This window comes from Crocodylus siamensis, chromosome 2 (assembly GCF_052110815.1).
Source record: "Crocodylus siamensis isolate JL-2025a chromosome 2, ASM5211081v1, whole genome shotgun sequence".
Classification (NCBI taxonomy): Eukaryota; Metazoa; Chordata; order Crocodylia; family Crocodylidae; genus Crocodylus; species Crocodylus siamensis.
Genome location: NC_143396.1, coordinates 101,584,413 through 101,606,536, shown reverse-complemented (window position 1 = coordinate 101,606,536; position 22,124 = coordinate 101,584,413). Strand labels below are relative to the sequence as shown.

The 22,124-nt window shown below is 40.3% G+C and overlaps 1 protein-coding gene across 1 annotated transcript in view; it reads right to left on the bottom strand.

Moving 5' to 3' along the window:
* The window catches only part of SLC7A11 (solute carrier family 7 member 11), an 88,564-nt gene extending 67,304 nt beyond the window's left edge, over positions 1 to 21,260 (bottom strand). Inside the window, exons 1-3 of the mRNA XM_090036542.1 lie at positions 20,719 to 21,260; positions 17,101 to 17,227; positions 11,638 to 11,753 (exon numbers count right to left, since the gene is read on the bottom strand). Of these exons, the coding sequence (XP_089892668.1) occupies positions 11,638 to 11,753; positions 17,101 to 17,227; positions 20,719 to 20,995 (520 nt within the window). The 5' untranslated portion in view covers positions 20,996 to 21,260. The remainder of the gene's footprint in view (positions 1 to 11,637; positions 11,754 to 17,100; positions 17,228 to 20,718) is intronic.
* Between the last annotated feature and the right edge of the window lie 864 nt (positions 21,261 to 22,124).

Sequence of the window (22,124 nt, the reverse complement as noted above, 5' to 3'; positions counted from 1 at the left end):
CTGTCTGCTTTTCTGATTTCCCCAGCCCCATTCTAGGCCTGTCTGAGTCCACTTCTGGGCATGCTGCTTTGACCATCAGTTTCTTCAGTACCTTCCTAGCTCCTTTTGCATAAAATTAAAGCTTCTCTTTTACTCAGCACAAGAATTGTTAACTGTTGGAAATTGATGGGCTGCTATAGCATTGCCTTTGATTAAATTCTTCATTGAGCAACTCCTGTCACTTGAGACCACTATATGAATGTCGATTTGACTGCAGATTTGCATTTTTGGAAAACAACAACCATTACTAGTAAAATTAAAAGTTTCTACTCCTCATTTAGCACTGCATATATTTGTTCTTAGTGATATAATTTCCACCTACTCTGCTACTCACTGAGAAATCTCTTTTTGAATCATTATTGAAACAGTAACAAGGACCAGGTACAGAAATTACACATAAAGCAAGCTAAGTGATTGGAAATGGATCTAAACCCATAACCATAGTTCAGCGCACATAGACTGGTCTAAAAATTGTGGAACCCACTCTAAGGCAGACCTGGATCGATGTGCACTCAAACTTAATTAATTTAGCTTAGATTGGTAAATTGAACTTCCATACCAGATCACCTATCAATTCAAATAAAAGCATTGTCCTCTGGAATCCCAGGCTCCTTCACAGTCCCCCACAACCCATCCCCCCTGGCAGAGAGGTACACTAGCACTTGACTGCTCTGGCTGAGCACCCAAGGAGCCCTGCTACCACACTCTCCCAGAGTCAGCACAGACACTTTCTGCAGCCCTGCCTCTAGCTATCTATCAGCTGTTAGCAGGCAGTGAGGCGGGGGAAAAAAGGGACGTGCCTGTGCCCCTGCACCTGGGTACCTGTGTCCTTAGGCAACTGTTGGGGCCCAGAGGCCTTCAGGCCTGGATTTGACCTTTGTGCCTGGTATAAGACCCATTATAGTGTCATAGGCACACAACACTGTGTACCCACACCCCATCGCAAAGCACCCCATGATGTACACACAGATCTGACATGGAGTCCAGAACTCCTGTGCTTGGGCACAGCTCTTCAGACTACAGCCCTGGCTCCTGCACACCCACTCAGGGATTCCCATGCCCATGTGTGAGAGCACAACCCCATGGACCACAAGCCTGGCTCCCACACAACACATCCCACCACCTGGACCCCAACATGTCTTCCCCCACCCACCCCTCCCTGCTCCAAGCAGAAGCCAGTATGGGCCATCACCTCTGGTGGGTTGGGGTGGCAGTGGGGCAGATCATTGGGACTGTGCCTACACAGAAGCAACTCTGTGACCTCCATGGTTCAGCCACGGTCTACCTGGGCCATGGGCACCTGGGGTGTTGCAAGATGTTTTTGACCCACATGGTCAAAAGAGTACAGGGTCCCAGAGTACTAAGAGTATGTGGGGGGAACACTGAGCATCCAAGCTAGGGCAAGAAGGCAGATGCCCCTGGAAGCTTCAGGAGTAAGTAGGGTGTGGGCTGGCATGGCAGGAGGTTGGGGGTGTGCTTGCCTGTGCCTCGTAGTCAATCAGGAGTGGCCCAGGATCTCAGCTGTGCTCAGCAGTCTCTGGCAGCCTGGGGAGCCTACAAGGCCTGCTGGGAGGCATGTAAGAGCCCCCCAAACCTGCTGGCCTCAGCCGCTGCAGGCAATCTGTGTGTCCCCAAAGGGCAAATGTGTTCTATTAGCTACCAATTTAACCTAGGCCACTTACAGAAGCCCACATAAGTTAGATTGATTCCTTGGTCTTTTTAAACATCTGTACCTTGCCAAGGGGGTAATGATACCCAGTAGATTTCAGCACTCTTCCTAAATGCAAACAATCCTTGTATTCACAAGTGAGAAGGAAGGGCCTTTGCTAAAGTAAAGACCATCCTGAATAGTCCCAAATTTGGCGGCTGTGTCCTGGCATATCTGAAGAGCCCTGAAACAGGATATTTTTGGATACAATAACAGGTAGCTTCCTGCTGTATGTCCTGAAAGGGGGCAACACACTGCTTCCTTGGCACCATGTGAATGCAGCTATACTGTTTCTTATTCAAGAGAATCCACATTCATGAAATGCTACACCTGAGCCAATTAGCAATCTATCTCTCTCAGCAGCTTAATTAACCTGCTGGCAGTTAAGGACAGGACAACAACTAGAACCCAAAGTGGTGTAGTCTACTTTTGGTTCCAGAAGTCTGTGGAGCCACCAAGATTCAGGCATAGATTTTGCTGGAGAAAGCGGCTCTTAAGGGATCATTGACTGACACAACATAAAAACAATAAGTCATCTGGTTTGGCTCCTAATTATTTTAGCTTATATAAATTATGTGTCCAAAAGAAAAGAGGACGTAAAGAGGTTTCAATAACTGCATATTTATAAAGTGAAGAAATGCACTGCCAGACAAAAGAAGAAAAATGGCTGTTATTCCCTTGCTGGAGGAAGAGTTAAATATGATAGCATAAGCCTGTCAATTGATCTCTCTCTTTCCATCTTGCGGAACTAATGAATCAGCTTCACATCAGAATCCCTCTGTATTTCAAAACCTCCTTAACAGCAATGGTTTATCTGTATAATCAGCTATCTCACAGGCCACTAGATTCATGAAATCACAGCTCCAGAATCTGATGCCTAGAGCTTAGAAAATGCCAGCACAGGTGCTGCAGGTTAGGCTCAGCACAGACTTTCAGGTAGCTAGGACAGCTGTTTCATCAAATGTCTTTACAAGCTGGAATTAAGCTTAAGGACGATGCTTAGGCCTCAAAATAGAGAAAGGTTTAAAGCTGAGCCAAAAATTGATTTTTTTGTTCACTGTAAAGTCCAAGATATATTCAGTGCAGTCTGATCCCAAAATTATTTCTTTGGCAAATGGAAAAGTATTACAAGATTTAATACATCACTTTATTTCAAACTTAAGCCATTTAAAATAGTGACAATTTTTTAAAAATAAAATTATAGGAAACTTCTAAACAAAAAGGCTGTTTTGAATTTCATGAGTTTTGCCTTTTTCTAAATGAGAAAAATAGCAACATTTAAAGTTCTTTTCACAAAATATTTAATATCCCCATATCTGCATTTTTCACTGAAAAAGGTTTGGGTCAAAACTCTCACCCAGCTCTATGTTTCATCATACTTCAGAATAAAGACAGGTTCTGCTGAGCCACAATAAAAGTAAAACCACCTGACTTGTGGCAAAATCTCCATAAAGGTAAGGATACTTTGTCTTTTAATGTATTGCTCTTGTGTATGTATGTACAACTGGAAATACATAGAAAACACTATGTGACTGGTTCACCACTGTGTTGCCCTAATTTTAAATTGGTTTAATATAATTTAAGTATCACAAGTTCCTCCAGGCCTATGCTGGCACAACTGTGTTAAATCAAGTTGCAGACCCCTATGTTTATCTGAATTTCTTAGTTTTTGTTACTACACTCAGATCATCAATGTTTTGTAATTGCCATTTAATGCAATATTCAACAAAATATGTTTTAAACTGATGATTTTCCAGGACTATGTAAGAAATCTAGTGGCATTATCCAAATATTTCAAGTCTTCTTGAATGCCCAACATTTGGTTACCTTACTGAGGAAAGAGTAACACAAGCATCTCCTTAAAGAGAACTCTGCTATAATCACTATTTTATAATGCAGTAATCAGCTTCCTGATAAATGTATGAGATATCAGATAACAAAACAGCAAGAAATAGCCCTGTGAGAATGCTAATTTCAGTTCACACAGCATTTTGTGTTCTTGTGAAGTCCAGTTCATGCACAAATTACAAGCTATAAATTCATAAGCAGTTCATGTGTTATGAATGCAAAATTTCACATTGATATTTGTATGTCGACTTTGTTATACTGAGTTCAACCAAAGTAAAAACTGAAATGGTGCAGCCACCTAAATACATAAACAACATAAATTATTAGGTAATTTTTCTTTTCTTCTTCTTCTTTTTTTTTTTTTTTTTTTGGTTTTGGAATTTAATTGCTTTAGGTTTCAACAGTAAAACCAATTATGTAGATTTACAGACTACTTTTAATGTTTACTATTTGCATTGGTGCACATCTCTTATTTTAATATGTTTATAGGAATTCATACTTGCACGTATGTTTTAACAGAGGCATAATTTTACAGGAGAGAAGAGAGGAGACAGTGAAAGGCAGCAGAGAAGAAGAGTCATGGAAAAAACACTGAGTAAGAGGGAAAAAGAGACATAGCACCAGTGTAAGCTATTAAGCATATCTATGCCACCTCTGCATTGTGCCTGGGAAATCCACTATGAAGCACAGCCCCCCCATGCACTCTCACTCTGTACATACCCACTCCCCAAAATGGGTAACTGCTAGCATCACAGCAGGTGTAGCAGACACTTGTAGATGCCATAACATACAAGTGCTGCTCTTTGGCTTGGGCATCCTTATTAGTGTATACATAAGGCAGCTACATTGTCTCATTCCTAGAATCTGGCACATATGGAGAGAGAGCAAGTGGTCAGAGCACACTTCATGTCAGTGCTCCTGGATACAGCCCAGAGACACTAAGGATATGTCCTAAGTCCAAGATCAAGCTCATGATAGCACCAAAGTGATATGTACCTACACATGCATCCTCCCATCATGGCCACCATGATTATATTTTGTGATTTAAGTGAGCATCATACGAATGCCACAGCCTTACAGAGACACCTTGAAACACAGACTGCAGAGGGCCTGCTTCAGAATCAACATAATGATCAGAAGCAAGCCAAAGTAGTAGTGTCACAGCAGGCAGAGCAGACACTTATAGGACAGTAGATTTCTGTGGAATGCAAGAGGGCCAGAATGAATATAAAGTCAAATGCTACAGTAATGTTTGTCCAGTCACTTTCATCAATCTGATCCTTCACACAGTCATAAATATAAAAGGTATAATAGATCCCAACACAGTAAAGAGCAGTAGAGTTTAATCTTGACTAACTTGCCAGCAAGGAGCCAAATATGTAATATTGGTACAGAAGGGAGCCTGCCCTGCCAACCTTTGTGACCTAAATGATAGTGATAAGAAATAATCCAAAAGACCTTCCCTTCTGCAGAACTGTGTGCACCAGTTCAAAAGAAGGCATGGAAGACATGATTATTCATGCAAAAGAATCAGATCTGCAATTCCAACATCCAAGTGGACTCTCTCTTTATACTTCTTATCTGAAATCTACCAGAGAGGACTGATTAGGGTGTCTCTATGGCTAGGAACAGAAATTCTGCATAAACCAGCTGAAGTGATCAGAAACTGGTTTAAATCTGTAACAGAACAGAAGCTCAGTGCATATAAACCAGTTTCAAAGTGGCTGAAACTGGTTTAAGATAGGACTGTGCAAAATTTCGCCAAGCGTTAAGTTTGGAAGCTGTTTTGACGCATTTTGAGCTTGAAGCAGCAAAACCGAAACAAAATCAAAAGCATTGAAGCAGCTTCAAACCTAAATGAGGGCACTGAAAACATTTCAAAAATTTAAAAACAACAGTTTCAAGTTTCAAAGCAGCCCAATGGTGGGAGGCAGGGGAGAGCCAGAGCTGGACTCCCAGAGGCTCTGCAGCCCCATGTAGCTCAGCCCAGCAGGAAGCACAGCCCTGGCTCTCCCCACCTCCTGCCACTGGGCTGCACTCTATGGGGCTGGCAGAGCTGATTGGAGTGCAGCCCGGGCTCTGCCCACCTCTCACTGCTGGGCTGCACTCCGATAGGCTCCGTCAGCCCCACAGAGTGCAGCCCGGCAGTGGGAGGCGGGCAGAGCTGGGGCTGTGTTCCACCTCCTGCCACCAGGCTGAGCTCCATGGAGCCTGGCGCTGGGTGTGGGCTCTGCCCAGCACAAGTCCCTGCAGCAGCGGCAGCCTCCTGTCATCTGGCATACATCCGGGGGTCTGAACCCCCCAGGAAGTGTCCAGCACAGCCCCGCAGCCCTCCTGGGGGTGCAGGTCCCTGGATCTGTCCCCAGATGACAGGAGGCTGCCACTGCTGTCTTGGGCCAACAGCAGCATTAGTCTTCCCCAGGACTGGGTGTGGGCTGCACTCAGTGCCAGTCCCAGATGGCAGCAGCAGGCTCCTGTCATTAGGTGCAAATCCAGGGGCCTGCACCCCCAGGAGGAGTCCGGCACAGCCCCACAGCCCTCCCAGGTGTACGAGCCCCTGCATCTGCACGCTGGATGACAGGAGGCTGCTGCTGCCAGCAAGTGTCATGAATTTTGCTCTCAAGACTTTGAGGTGTATTTTCGGAGCAACCTCTCCACTTATCTCCTTGAAACTTGGCAGGGTTCACACCTTCAGAAGGGGCTACCATCCCTGTAATTTGCATCTGAATTAGGCAACAAATGACAACATTTTAGGCATTTTCATGATTCCCCATTATAGCCTATGGGTGAAACGTTGAAATGAGTCAAAACAGCAAAACAGTTTCAATGAAACCGAACAGGACAGTGCTTCAAAATGAAATTCAATGACAAAATGAAACAGTGGCCCTTCAAAATGGTGACACAGACATTGAAATGAAACAATGGTGTTTTGCACAGCCCTAATTTAAGATAAACCTGGTTGAATGTAATATCAGACTTAACTGATTTGGGTCAAACTGGTTTACGAAACTTCTGTCTCAAACCCCGTCCTGGTTCAAGTTAAGTCACAGTCCCCCAGCATCCCAACATGCTTTTCAGCCCTGGACTGGGCTGTGCTGTCTGCTCCAGAGAGCAGGACTGGCCTCACCCCTCTGCTTCCTAGCTATAGCAATGAGGGCTGATGTAGGGGCAAGCACAGCTGGGGATGCAGCCCAGTCTGTGGGGGGAGGGGCTGTCTCCCCCCCCAGCAAACCCCAGCTTGGGGCTTGGGCCAGGGGCCAGGGGGGGATGTTAAATACCAAAATTACTGCTGGCTGCAATTGTGGACTACAAATCCCAGAAGCACCTGGAAACAGGAAGAAGTGATGAGCAACTCCGCAGCTGTGATTGTAGACTGCAAATTCCAGAGACTTCTGGGGCAGCAAGAAGAGGAAGTGAACACACAGCCAGAGAGCCATGTTCTAGTATGCCCCAGCTTCTGACCTGAGCCACTGCAGAAATGTGGCAGCATTTCCTGAATCAAAGGTAAAAGTCTATTCACTTCTGTTTCAATTTAATCTCTGCACCTTAAAGTAACCTGCAAAGACTGAATCAGTTCAGTCTCAGACTTCTTGACTGTCTGTACTGAGCTACCCCAGGTATCAGAAGCACTATCGCCATGTAGTACAGCATTCCACCCAGGCTAGTTGGCATAGTATTTTAGCCCAGGTAGATTACTTCACTAGGTATATTGCCTTGGGCACCTGAGCTAGCCCATTCAGATCCAGATCAGGTACATCCATGTAACTAAGCAATGTGTTTTGTAGACATACCTGGCATCATAACTTATGGCACTGGCAATTACCAAGCTGGAGAAAAAGGTATTAATTGGAATCACATAAGGAGTAGCATAACTAGGGGTTAGTGAGTGGGGGCAGCAGCCCCAGACACCATCTTAGAGAGAATGGCTCCCTCCTTCCAGGGGTCTTAACCACAACAGAGGTATCCCTGCACCCATATCTGTAGGAGCCAGGCAGGCACAGGCCCAGGTCCAGTAGCATATCTGTGGAGCAGGGAGAGTAGAATGACACCTCCCAGGAGGCTTTTCCAGGTGGGAGACAGTCCTGTGTCTGTGGGAGAGGAGAAGAAACAAACAAGAAACCAGGAGTGACCGCAGGGAGCCCATGTGGCTGCCTTTTCTCCAGGAGAAGCAACGCAAAAGCATTCTGCTATAGCCATAGCTTTAGCAGAATCAGCTTCCACTGGAGTGACAGTGATACTCCCCTCCCCACCCAACATATTTCCCTCTCCCCACCCATCACCTCTGCCTGGAGTGCTGAGCTGGCTACACCTCTGCAAGTAAGCTCTGAATTAATGCAAATTTCTGCCTTGGCCAAACAAAAAATTTCAGTTTTTTTCAGCAAATGCTGGAAGTTTTTCAGGGCAATGCTGACTGCACTTCCTCAGTACAAAATTGCCTGTGTCTAGTCTCATACCACTGGGGCTTTTCACTTTTGTGACAGATCACAAGGGCAAGGGAAATTTGAGTCTTCTCTCTAGTGCCAAATACTCAAAGTAATACACCCAAACATGTTAAAAACTCATAAATCATATATCAGATTTTGACCTGTTTTCAACCTGGTTCTCTTGCTTAATATGCAAATCAGTGAACTGATTAAGCTGGTTCCATTCAAACTGTATACACACTCAGATAACATGGCAACAATACAGTTTAATATACCTATATAATGTAATACATCCCCAAGCATATTAACATACATTAATCACCTCACTATGCACTGTGTGGACATAGCAAAAAATATGATATTTAATTTAAGCCACTTGAAACATAGACTTTATGGTCTTGCAAAGCCTGCAGCTAAGGGACTCCAGACCTGGGGATCCTATAAATGTTAAGAAGAAATTACATTTCATTTAAAAAGAAATGTGTATGTCTAGGCTTCTTGCTTGCAGTGGCTTACAAACTGAGATAAAATGATACTGACAGTGGAAAGAAATAAGGAACTGGGCTCCACTTCTGTGGCAGAAGACTTGGAGGGAATCTAAAGATTATCCCCATGCATATGTTTTTGATGTATAATGAGTCAATTAAGTTTAGGCTGAATCACCTCACTAAAGTCTTATGATAGGCCCAACTGGTAGGGGCACAATATATAGACAGGATTGGGTTATACTGGCAGGACATTTGCTTCAAGGACTTTTAAATGTTTCCATGGCAGCAAAGGAATTTCATGTGTACTTTCGTGCTGTAAAATAATAAGTAATAGGATTTTTTAAAGGGACACTTTGCCTAGGAAGTCCATTTTGTCTCTCATCAGTAACACATCCCCTGCCCTTACACAATGCTCAGGCACTCTTCTGCTTCAAAGGAAACTGTGTCACTTGTTGAATCATTAACACAGTTCTTAGCTTTTCTGGGAACGTTCCCATCCAAGTACTAATCTGGCCCAACCCTGCTTATCTTGTGAATCACGCTTGCTGAGGAGATCAAAAGCCAATGCGGCAAGGCTACAGAACAAAATCTCTCTCATTACCAGCACATAGTTTAATGATGCTTCTAACAAGATCTGCAGAAAGCACTCTTATTACCCACCATCATCCATCACAGCAAACAAAAAGAAGTGACAAGAAGTGGGAAAGAAAGGCAAAAAATAGGGTGGCTGACTTGTTGCTTGACTTAGGCTAAATTATGCTCTTGAATGGAAACAGAGATTATCTTCTCCAGCACTAAATTCCATTGTAAAGGTATGTCTTTCTCCAAGTGAATGCAGGAAACAGCACAAGAAGATCCTGACTGCCAGCATTATATTGCAAACACACAGCGACTAATAATAACAACAAAATAAAGAACAATTATATACATTTGCACTTGCAATCAGCCCCTTATGCATGTCTATCATATCATATTATGCACACCTTGAAATGCTATGGTGTTGTAGGCTGTAATCCAAAGAACAAAATTAAAAACTAAATCCCACGCGTCAATGTGTCTCTTGACATTACTGCTCAAATTGACAAGACTTTCTACAGGAATCTCTAGTTTCAGTGAGACACTCATCCTACCTGGCTCCACACAAACTCTTTTTCAGTTACCATAGCAACAGTTTTCTGTTAACTCCTATTTCCCTTAAGGGCGTAATTATTGCAGTATAACTCCACCCTCCTGCAAAGCTGCATCTTTCGTTAATTACTGTGTGAAATCCTGGCTTATTGCACAGATTTTCAATTAAATGAAAAGTAATAAAAATTGTATTTTAAATTGTGCACTCATTGTGCTTCAATTACACGTACTTAACAAAACACTCTACTGGAGTCCCCATGTAACATTCCTTCTGTCTAAATGACCTTAAAGTTACTGAACATCTGTTTTACTCTTATCTTTTCCTGAACTATTTTAGGCACATGTAACTATAAAAAGTTATTAACCTCAAACACTGAAGCCCTTAATCCAATTACCCATATGAAACCCATGGTTTCTACATAATTAAAACAGATACAATGGTAGTCATGTTGGGATTTTTTTCTTTTTTTCTTTTTTTTCTTTTTTTTGGGGGGGGGGGGGGGGTTACCAGGTGGAGAAAATGTCTACAATGAAGAACTTCCACAAATGACAGATTTCTTTACACTGGAAACTGGAATTGTCAAGGTCAACCCAGATCCCACACCTTAAATAAGAAACTATTTGACTGAATTGCCTATGTAAAATAAGTGTCTTTTTGCATGGCTTAGATTATTAAGCACACCTCAATTCCCCTTTTCCAGGCCTTTTGTTTCTTAAATATTAGCTCCCAAATTAAAATGAACAATCTTTTATTAGGGCTACATAACAGAAGTCTGCACTATAGACTTCTGTCAGTGTAGCTGTGTCGGTGGTAGGTATAAAGAAGTGTGATTCCTGATGGACGTGTCTGGGTCATCAGAAATCTCTTGTGTAGAAACATGAAATATTACATAGCAGCAAAATGGTACTTTTATGACATCACAGGCTACGTCCAAATGAGCGTGGCCATGCAATATGTGGTACCACCAGTATGCAGTGCCACACATGGCAGATTCTGGCATTTCCCACACTGCTACCTTGCAGCACCGAAAGCAGGGGAGGGGGAGATTCATTTCAGGAGATCCCAGGGTCAAAAAAGCCAGCATCCCCTACCCCATCCGAGGTAACCTGCTACTTACCAGAGGGCGCATTCCCCAGAGACAAGTACCAGCAGTACAAGGTGTGCTGCTGCTAGTTGTCCGCATGGAACCAAATGTCTGTGCTCATCTGCATACCGCCATAAAGGCTTGCTTCACTAGCTGAAAGTTGATTTTACAATGCCAACACAAGGCATAGGTTTACCAGTATAGTTATGTCTCTGTTAGGAATTTGCCAAACTAGCTATTCTGTAAAGCACTGCCAAGGAACTTGCACCCTGATTCCAAAAGAAGTAACCAGAGTTCTGTAATGCAGGTGCCAATTGCAAAATAAGAAAGAGTAGGATGAGCTTTTCCTACTGTGTATTCATACTACTCTGTAATACCTGCACTGAGAAAAACACCTGCTCTGAAAGAAAAGAATCTGATTCATCACTTAGCTAAAATAAAGAGTAAGTAATGGGATTTGACAGCTTTACTGGGAGTGAGCAGGATCAGTGTTAATGATTTCATGCAGACTTTGCACCAATCAGAAGTAGCCTGTTGCTTCCTGGCCTCACTCTTGGCACTCTTATCTCCTAAAACCTGGACAGAGCACTTACAACTTGGCATCGCTCCTCCATTTCTTTGCCGTTTACTCACTTACTTCCTTAGAGAGTGAAACTGGAAGTAGACAGGTGTTTCACCATTGACTGAAGTTGGGATAAGATCAGGCCCTGATATAGAAACTACTATGACTTGATATTTTTTTCACAATAGTGTCCATGGGCATGTGCACACAGAAACACATGCACGCGTACCCTTGCAGGCCCTGAATGCAAAGTAATTCTGTAACAGTTCACATCACTTGATAATCTAATTAACATACAATTATTTTCTACTTTAACACCTTTACCCTTCTCTGCAACCCCAAGTTTGATACTTACTGATGCCAACTGCTGTAATAAACTTAATTGCAAGGTCTGGTATTTCACATTGCATAAACAATGGCTCTAAAATATGGCGTCCAAATGCTAGGGATATTACTGCTGTAGCAGCAGGCCTAAAGTAGACAGAAAGAAATAATCAAGAAATTATGGTTAATCTATAGCAATGCATAGACAACATATATAAGGAACATGGAGCTGCTTTATCTCAGGGCTGTGATTGCTGATTAAATTGTACCTAAGATTATAAACGTTTTGGAAAGGAAATTTGCTAAAACTCAGCATAGCTGAGAAAGGAAGCTACTTTGCTACATCCCTCAATGCTGGGGCTGGCCCTTGGCACAAGTTAGAGCATCTACAAGCTGCTATAACTTATGGAGACTGGAACTGTCCATTTAAATGGTCACCAGATATCAAATACAAATGTACTCCCCCCAACACTTGGAATGTGTTTGCAGTGTTACGTGACAGTGAGAAACTTTTTGCCTGTGACAATGGGGAACCTGTTACCTATCGAGTTAAGCAATTCACCTACAAACAAAGCAGAATAAAACAGTAACAAAAACGTGGTCACTTCAAATATGATTTGCAGGTCTTATTTCCTCCTATTTCTCAAACCAGCAAATTAGTCACTGTTGTGCAAGCTTCATGTGAATTGATAATGTATTACATAAGGTTTACAAATTCTAGCATGCACTAACATGGTTAAAGACAGGAAGAACACCAAGTAACTTTGGTTTTCTTTTAAAAGTAATAGCCCACTGATGTCATGAGAACCTTTGTTGTCATCATGACCGGCCTTACACCTAATAAATATTAACATGGAATGAGAATAATGTCAAAACATCCCTGAATCATTAAATCTGAAAGCCAGCCAAGGGAACAGACTTGTTATAGCTTGCAGATAGAACCATACTGCTAAATTTCTGTGTAGAATTGTATTTCTGATTCTCACTGCTGTAAACTAATTGGCTGCCATTGGGAGAACTAAAGGCCTGTAAGTGTATTAGTTCTTTTAATCAAAAATGTTGCACGCAGTTTTCTCAGCTAAGCCCTTTTCCCTGTGAGAGACTGCAGCGTTAACACACCCACAGGCTCTTGGAGCACACAGTTAAGAACAAACATTTCCTCCCCCCACAATCATTTTAGGAACTGTTACAAATCTAAGAGACATTTAAACTGTCCTACCAACCCTCATATTTAAACGAATTTCTCACTAGTACTCTTCCCTTCACTAATGCAATTAGGGAGGTTTTTTTCCCCCTAGAGCCATGTTACCACTAAGCTTTAAAACTATGCAGGAGTCACCACAGCATTTAAAGATGGTAGCTGCTAATAGGCTTTTTGTCATGAGTTGAACAAGAACATACTGCCAGCTGCACCAGTTTTTAGAAAAATGGTATGTGCTGGCAGCACATTACAAGTTTCCACTCACATGGTATCATACTATTTATACCTTGATCAAAAGGTATTAACCTTTTTTATACCTGCTAGTGAAAACAAAAGCTCTTCAGAACTTGGAATTTTTTTCATATAATCTTTTTGTTCATATAATGCAAAAAAACCTCTGTAACATTGATCCACTGAGTTCTTTGTTTGTGGATTGCAACTCTTAGCAAAGGCCCCAGAAAAATGAAAGCCCGTAAGACTTTTCTAGAGCCGCTGCAAGCTTATTTTGCAGGGAAATAGGGGTGTAAAAATAATGGTGGCACAGCTAGCTATCACTGTCTCTTTTTAAGGTCTCTAAAAAGCCTAGGCAAAGCTCTGGAAGAAAGAGGTGGAATTGAGGAAGGAAGTTGCATGTGAAACCTTAGAAGTTCTAATCTGACCTTCAGTCTGTTTCTGTACATCTCAACTGATGTAAATGTGCACTGTCTAAATTCTAGGAGCTTTATTTCTCTCTCATTTACACCTGTGTAAATAAGGTATTAGCTGAAGTTAAAATAATACCAGGATTGAATTGGTGTGAGAGGGCAAGCAGGCACTGAGTGTTATTATATTCCTCTGTGTGTGAATGAGAGAGCCAGTATCACTGATCACTCAGCTAACCCAGAAATGTTCTTTAGATAGTTTTATTTACTCTCTTGCAGTCTGATCCAACATAGTGTGTGACGTTTGGGCTGATTTGCAATGTTAAGAAAATATTTTTCTTTCCAGAAACAAAGTTCCCTATCGGAAAAGACTGTGGAGATTAATAACTTTACCACAGAATTTTTAAATTGTCCTATACAATTTTATATCTTGAATATTTTATATTAAATTCCACAGGGCAATTTAGTTTCTATCAACAGGATGGTATTCTGTGAAGTTTAATTGAGTGTTCCAGCAATTTCCATATAATCCTGTTTAACTTAAACATATTCTACTGGTTTTCATCATTACAAGATTTTCTATAAAAGTTTGAAAGGTTGTAAAAATACTGAATCAGTTTAAATATGACAGAGCCTAAACTGCCATGTATCTTGTGGACCGAACCAAATCTTTAATTTGTTTTAGGATTCTGGGTAAATGCCATGCTCCCAAAAATGACATAACACATATACACCCATAATACAAATATGTTTGAACAAAGTAACCAAACTACAAATATTATACTAAAAATAGAGCCCACCAACATAAAAACATTTTATTAATATAAATATAGTAGTAAATCAAGACATGAAACTATAATATTGTTATACAATGGAGACAATAAAATCAAGTCTAATGTTAAAATGTAAAATGTATCACTCATATCAGTAATAAAGGATATTTAGCTCTTATCTCCCCAGCCTTGTAAGCAAAAATTGTGAGACAGTTTATTACATTTGGATTTGTTTGCTGCAAAAGCCAGATTAATTGCTCTCCGTTTGAGAAGTGTATCAATTTCTGCAGGTACGGTAATAAATAGGTTCTTTTTATATCATTATATAAAGAACATTCTAACACGTAGTGGACAGTAGCTTCCACAACTCCTAGACAAGACTGGGCAACATCTTTTAACCCTTGGGATGGAAAATCTATGTCCAACCAGAACAGCTGTGGGCATCTGTTCAGTCCTGAGTCTAGTCAAAGAGAATTGCCATTTATTATTGAGATCCAACTGTAGATAACTTTCTCCCCCCGATCTAATTTCCAAAGAGTATATAAAGGGGCAATGCGAGTAGCCCTAGCCACCACAAAATAATTCTGCCTGGCAATATATCGTATCCTCTGGAAAGTTCGAACCTTTTCAATGGGGGAGAAAGATCTTTCATTATCTTTGAGATAGTATCCCATTCCAGAAAGTGCAAAAGTGCGGGAAAGAAAAGCTAACCAGGGTGAATGGAGAGGAGGGGGATAATTAACATCTTCTATGTAGCATAATTTAAGCAGATGAGATGGTAAAAGATTAGATTTTAAACCAAAATCCCACCATTCTAATAATAGTATTAGTTAAAATAGAATCAATTCCCATCTCTAATCTCAGAAAAGATGCAGGAGTTGAGGGAGGCAGAGCCAGAAGAGAGGTATGTCTACATCATTACTAGAGGCATAACCCCATCCTTCAGTGCCATATAAGATCTGAGAGGTAGCTTTGGCTTTGTATGCTGATATAAAAGCTTGGACTGATCGCCCTGCTGTTGTTTCATAAAATTTCTTTATAGCCACAACCAATTGGGTTGCCTTAATTTTAGTTGACTGTATATGATGTTTCCATGATGGAGAAGCTGTGCATAAGACATCAAATATCTATAGGTTTTAACAACTTGAAGTTTGGTTCCCCATGACTTCCCCAATACATTATTTTGGATTTATCATAAATTATCTTTAAATTATTTTGTCCACAAAAATGCTCAAAAGTTGTAATTGCTCTCTGTAATCCAATAGGACTTATTGACAGTATAACAATGTCATCTGCATACATTAAAATAGGAATCAGGGTTGCTTATAATTTTGGGGGATGAAAATGGACATCCTGCATATTTCTAATAATATCATTCATGTAAAGATTAAATAGCCAGGGGCCAAAATATGTCCTTGTCTAACCCCTTTTGTATGCAATTTTTTTGTGCAAGTTCAGCCTTCAAGCCTCACCTAACTTGGGCCCATGTATCTTTATAATATTTTATCAACAAATGCAGAAGAGAAGGGTCAATCCCTTCATTTATCAGTTTTTCCCAAAGTTTACTTCTATCTATACTATCAAAGGCTCTTGACAAATCTACAAATGCAACATACATGGTGCTGATTTGTGCATTTGCATATAAATTATGTTTCAAAAATTGAAGAATGAAATGTTATCTATAGTGGAATATCTGTCCCTAAATCCGGTCTGACGTTCATGTAATATATTTTCCCCTTTTACCCATGCTATGAGATGATATAACAAATGGCACCCAAAAATTTTAACTTAAACATCTATCAAACTTATAGAGTGATAAGATTCTTGCTTATCTTTCAAACCTTTCTTGAAAACCAGTACAATAAAACTGCCTTTTCAGGAATCTGGGATTTCGCCCAACTCAATTATAGAGTTATACCATTTTTCCAGGATCAGAGTCCACCATTTAATTTGTTTTGTTTTGTTGCATTTAAATTTCCAAGCACTTTTGCTATTTCTTGTTTTGACCATAACAAGAAGTAGAAATATTGAAGCATAAATCTGTTATAATTGAGCCTTACTACTAGGGAGTCAGATCATGTACTCTCATGGCTCTTCATCCTTTATTGCATCTAGCCATGTCAGTAATTCTCAACCAGTTTGCCATGGCACTCTGGGGTGCCTTGAGACCCTTTCAAGGGTACCACAGGGCGCCATATAATGTTAATACTGTTAGGTGTTGAAATCATAAGATAAACCCAGAAATTTCAAATAAGAATCCAGAGTGTCAAAAACATTCTGCCCTGCTGTGGTCTGAGTTCTCTGCAACAGAATTATCACTCTAGTATTTATCTGTTGTAAAAAGCACAAGCGAAAACTAAGAGCAGACATTTTCAGAGGGATTCCTGGAATCTATTGAGGGGCGCCTCAAATCTAAAAAGGTTGTGCTATGTGACGGAGGCATAAATATAAAAAGCTGAACAGGGGTATCATATGTTGCCATAGTCAGTTCTATAGTAATGTGTTCCAAACACATGAGGGGTACAAGGAGAAGTCCTATCTGAATTCATTAGTATTATTATTTACTGCATAGGCACCAGAAATATTACTAACAAGGGTAAGCCTTGTAATGTCATAGCCATAAAACCAAGTACTGTAGCTGAACTTGAATGAAAACTAGTTTGATTTGGGGTTTTTTCCAGAAGACACAGAGAGAGAGTCTGCAAACCAAAATGCCAGTGCTAGCAAACCAAACAGAAAACGGTTCGGAAGCAGAATAAAGTCTGAGAGTCAAAATGCATTAGACTATCTCTGTCCATCACCAGTCAAGTTTTTTTTGCTGCGTTTCAATTTACTGACATTGGAACAACAAGGGTTAAGAAAACCTACAGGAGACTCACCGTATTATAAGCAGTTCCACCCAGACTCTAACAAAAGCAGGTAATGGTCCAAAGGCTTCCAGGATGTATGTGTAATGGCCTCCAGATTTCTTGATGCATGTTCCTAGTTCCGCGTAACAGAGTGCACCTATGAAAAATGTATTTATATTATGTTGTATAACAAACAGTAGGAACAGGGTAAATAGTAGAGCTGGTTAAATCTTAAATATTCTTAAATTTTTTTTCATTAATTCAAGCAGCCTCAAATAATGTGTGCGTGTAATGTATTCAATTACATTTGATCCTAAGACACTGAATAGCTTATTTGTTGATACAATGTTTCATTGCTCAACCAATTCATAGTGAACAGGTAAATGAAAATGCTGTGTCATGCTAACTGGTCTGGTTACCTATCACACAAGTCCCGTCAGGATGACACATCATTGGTTCAGAACCTACTGAAATGACAAAGGCCTGGAAATTGTACACTTTTAACCCTTGTTGTGAAACATATTGATGAGACAATGTCAGGAAGCATGCACTCTTGATACAGGAATGTACTTGCAAGTACTGTTAATTTACTCTAGTACTGGGGGGGTTGACTTACTGAGGTCCCTTCTGACCCTAATATCTATGAATTCCTCGTGCACAATGGCTAACCAACACCCAGAATGAAGTTTTTCAGCACTTGCACAGTCTGATATGCGCTCCTAAACTGCATTTCTGTCTTAAACGTAGAGGGCCTTCATGCCCCCTTAACAGGAGGACTCTTCTTCAATAGAATAGGAGAACACAGTCTTCAACATGTTTACACTTAATAAAATAAAACAATATTGGTGTTGTGGTAGTCTGTTCCTGCAAAAGTCAGGAATGGTTGTTCCTTTTTTAAATGGATTTGAGAAAAAATGGTACCATACCAGTGGAGCATTCGCTAAGACTGCCACCTGCTTTCTTCACCCTTCATGCAGCATTTGGGAGTAGGTAGCCACTATAAGGATTTAGGAGTATAAGAACAAAGAACTGAAAGGGGTCTCCTGGACCACTGTATTTTCAGGCAAACTGTTACCCAAGGAATTCCCAATATGACCATTTCAAACCCACAAAGACAATTTCAAAGCACAAAACCAGAAACCCAAAAAACACCCTGTAACACCCCACAGGTAAAAATAGAGGAACCTAGACTACTGCTAATGCTATGACAGAAGTAATTGCTTAACATGAATTTGGATGAATACAAGAAGGAGACCAGACCACATGCTACAGAGAAAGGCACAGTCTTTTCCAGTCTGACCTAAGAGTCATAGTCTTCCTGTCCAAATTTGTCAATCAGTGGCCATGTCTACCTGAGACCCTGACGGTGCAGTAGCCCAATATTAGTGCACCGGAGTGTTGCATGGCAAAAACTGTGATGCAACGCTACTGTGGAGTATTATTAGGCACAGTAGCATCACAAAGAAGACATTCACTAGCACCACTGTACAGTAACTTGGGTTACTCCACATTTATTTACTATCTGTTTATGCAAGTACTAAAGTAATGCACAGTAATCATTCACACACAGTAATTTCATGTAGACATGGCCACTGACAGAACAGCAAAGCAGATGACCCCGAGCAGAAGAACAAAGTATTTTAGCCAGGAGGCTCAAATGTTCTCAGCTCCATGTGTGGACAACATTAGTTAAGGAGAGGTGTTTCTCATAAATACCGTTATAAATGGTTTAGTAACATGCAGGAATACAGAATCAATAGAACTATATGGTTTCAATAAATCATGGCTTGCAGTGTTATGATCAGTGATATATATGCAGTGGTCAAGGATGCAGTCCCTCAGCCAACAATGCTATAGCATTTTAAGGTATAAACCACATTTTTCAAAGCGGCACAACACTCAAAACCACTCGTATGCCCAGTGTTCTTGGTCACATACCTACCTGCCTGTGATATAGTCTGACAATAGAGAAAGCTCTACATAATATACATTTTTTTTTCATTCATAGGGATGTATTCTACAGCCATTATAACATGTTTTTATTAAAAACTCCATGCATATCGCACTTGCTTCGATTTGGGGCCCTGCTGAAGTCTTTGTGTGGTATTAATATATATAACTGATATTCTACCTAAAGTGATTGGAGAGTCACATTTAGAGAAACCAGTTGATGTGTTTTTTCTTGCTAACTTTATCTGGAAGGTTGTAAGACAGAATCAGTTTGAAAGAAGCTGTTGTAATATTGCAATCAATGAGCATCACCAGGACCACCGGTGACGAGAAATAGTATGTATGACATTTTATCACAACATATCACAATATGAATGTATGACATTTTACAATGTGTGGATGATGTGAAAAATGTATGACATCTTATTACAACATGTAAAGGCAGAGGGGAAAAAATAATGTACTATATTTAATCACTTTGTTCATGTACCATATAACTATGAAGGTTAAATTCAAATATCCTGTGTTCAGGCAAGGTTGTCTCTTTAGTTTTATCTAAAGGCCAGCATATAACGGGATCCCAAACTGTGTTTACTTCAAGAGAAAGGTTTGGGTATTAGGCAGTACCTTCACAGCTTGATGGCAAATTATTGTTGTGTCTTATATTTTTTCTCTAATGAAATATATTCAACCTCTGATGAGAAGGGGCCCTAACATTTTTCAACGTTCTTTTTCATTCTTTGTATTCCTTCACAACAATCAATGTTCCTGGGCAATTTACCCAAGGCAAAATTCACATGTCCCATCTATTAAGCAGGCACGTGCTGCTTAAGTGTTTTCCCTCTTTACCACGTGCCAGAAACAAGTAGTCTGGATTTTAAGTAAAGCCAGTATTCATGTCAGTTGCTCAGGGTTTTTTGTGATTAACTCATTAAGTTGGTCAATAGACCTTCTGTTCCACATAATCAAGGGTGCTGATATCCACTGTGAATGCAGCTCTTTATACAAGACAAATAAATTGGCATTCATAAGGAGTTCTAATACTTTTACTAATGAAAATGTGCAAAAATTGTAGCCAAATGCATTCCAGAAGACAAAGTTCACACTATGTGCATGTTTCGAAATTCCTCAATTTTGGGGATGCAGTCTTTCATAAAATATCGTGAACTGATAAATGAAGTGAAAAACAGTTGCAGAAAGTTTTAATTTCATTCAATTTCTTGCCAGTAAATGTTTCTGTTAGTCAACTGGATCAGATGAGCAGGGAACTGAGAAAAGCTGTTTAAACTTCTCACAGGTGTTCAAAATGACCAGCCCATCTCTCCAGCTGCCAGCACCTTGCAAGCATGCTGTAAACTAATCCATACATTTAAAACAAAAACATCAAACATATACCACACTTCACAATACAGTAATGGATACTTCCCTCTCCTGATATATCAGGGATGCATTAAAAACACTGTTTGGTCTTAGAGTCTTCATAAAGCCTTTCAGTAGAGTTTTATACCATAATGAGAGAGGCAATATAGATTGCACACAACTGTACCATTGAAAGAGCCTATCAAATAACAAATAAGTATCCATAGTCTTATTGGTCCTCAAGCATCAGATTGATCTTTGATATCCAATAGCAAAAATAAGGAGAGAAGAATTCACCAGCTGTCCCAAAGGAGCAATTATAAACTTTGACTAACTTACCAAACAGTGAGAGGATACCACACACTGTCCAGACAACCAAGGACATTCCCACGCTGCCGGTGTTCTCCAGAATTCCTTTAGGAGAGATGAAGATTCCTGCTCCAATGATAGTACCAATTATAATGGATACCCCTCTCAACAAAGTTACTTTTTTCTTCAGCACTACTTTTTCTTCCCGGACTGGCTCTTTGCTGCCCATAGAAGGCAACCTGCCATTAGATTGCCCCTCCACATAGCTTCTATTAGTGACTGTAGGTACAGCAGGTTTCCTAAACATGCTAGCAATCAGCACACTCAAAACAAACAAAACTTAAAAAAAAAAAAGTTGTGGCAGACACTTAAGGTTTCTTCCTCTATTTGTGAGTAGCTAATTGCTCTCCGTGTCTTTCCAATGCCTTCTAAGCTGTTCCTACACACAGGTAAACCATTCAAGGTGTATTTTCACTCTTCATTGAAATCTAAATGCTATTCCCTAACATCTGAACTCTCCCAGCACAGGCTGGTGCTGCCTTGTCATTGGAAACCAGTTCTGCTTCCGCATGGGCTTGTATTTAAGCTCCTGTCATACCAAGTTACTCCTGCTGAATGATGATGCAAATTCTGCAGGTTTGCATCAGCCATCTGGGATTATTCAGCACTTTTTTCTTTCTTTCTTTCTTTCTTTTTTTTTTAAACGGTAGGGGTATGTTGCACAACTGACCTGAGCAATTTAGGAAGAACAAAGCTCTCACTTAAAAGGAACCTTAACCTATCAGGCAGTAGTACATTAATGTCGACACACTCAAACACACTCCCAAGTATTTAAAAGAACTAGTAGTGAGACACAAAAGCCCGTTTCAAAATACAAAGCCCTTCAGCCAGAAACAAAAAAATCAAACAGGATACGTCAGCTTTGGGTCTTCTCCAATTCTTTTTTTCAATAACTTCTTTTCACTACCGTATACTTCAGGGTTTTCAACTTCTGTGTTTTGTTAGGTCTAGTTTGTTTGTCTAAAAATCTATTTTCTTTACCTGAAAATTGACATAGATCCTACACATATTTACAGAGACTACATATAACCCTTTTGCTACCTTATGTTGCCCAGCAACACATCCAAATCAGACTAGTGAAAAATGTAGGTTATTTCCATAGAGTCACTCTCATGTTAGTGTTTCTGTGATGCTTATGAGGAAGTTACTGATGAGAATCCCCCTGCAGGAACTCTTGTTAACATTTACAGCAAACTCTTTTAAGATCTAATGGAACATTAAAGGGAATGCAGTGACTCAGATACCAGAAATTTGCATGCAACCATGATGTTTTTCTGAGCAGATTAACTGATAAATTCCAAATTCTTTACTTTCATGTCCTTCTAACTCACATGAATTATTTTATTTCAAACCACCACACGAAAAGTTAAAAACAA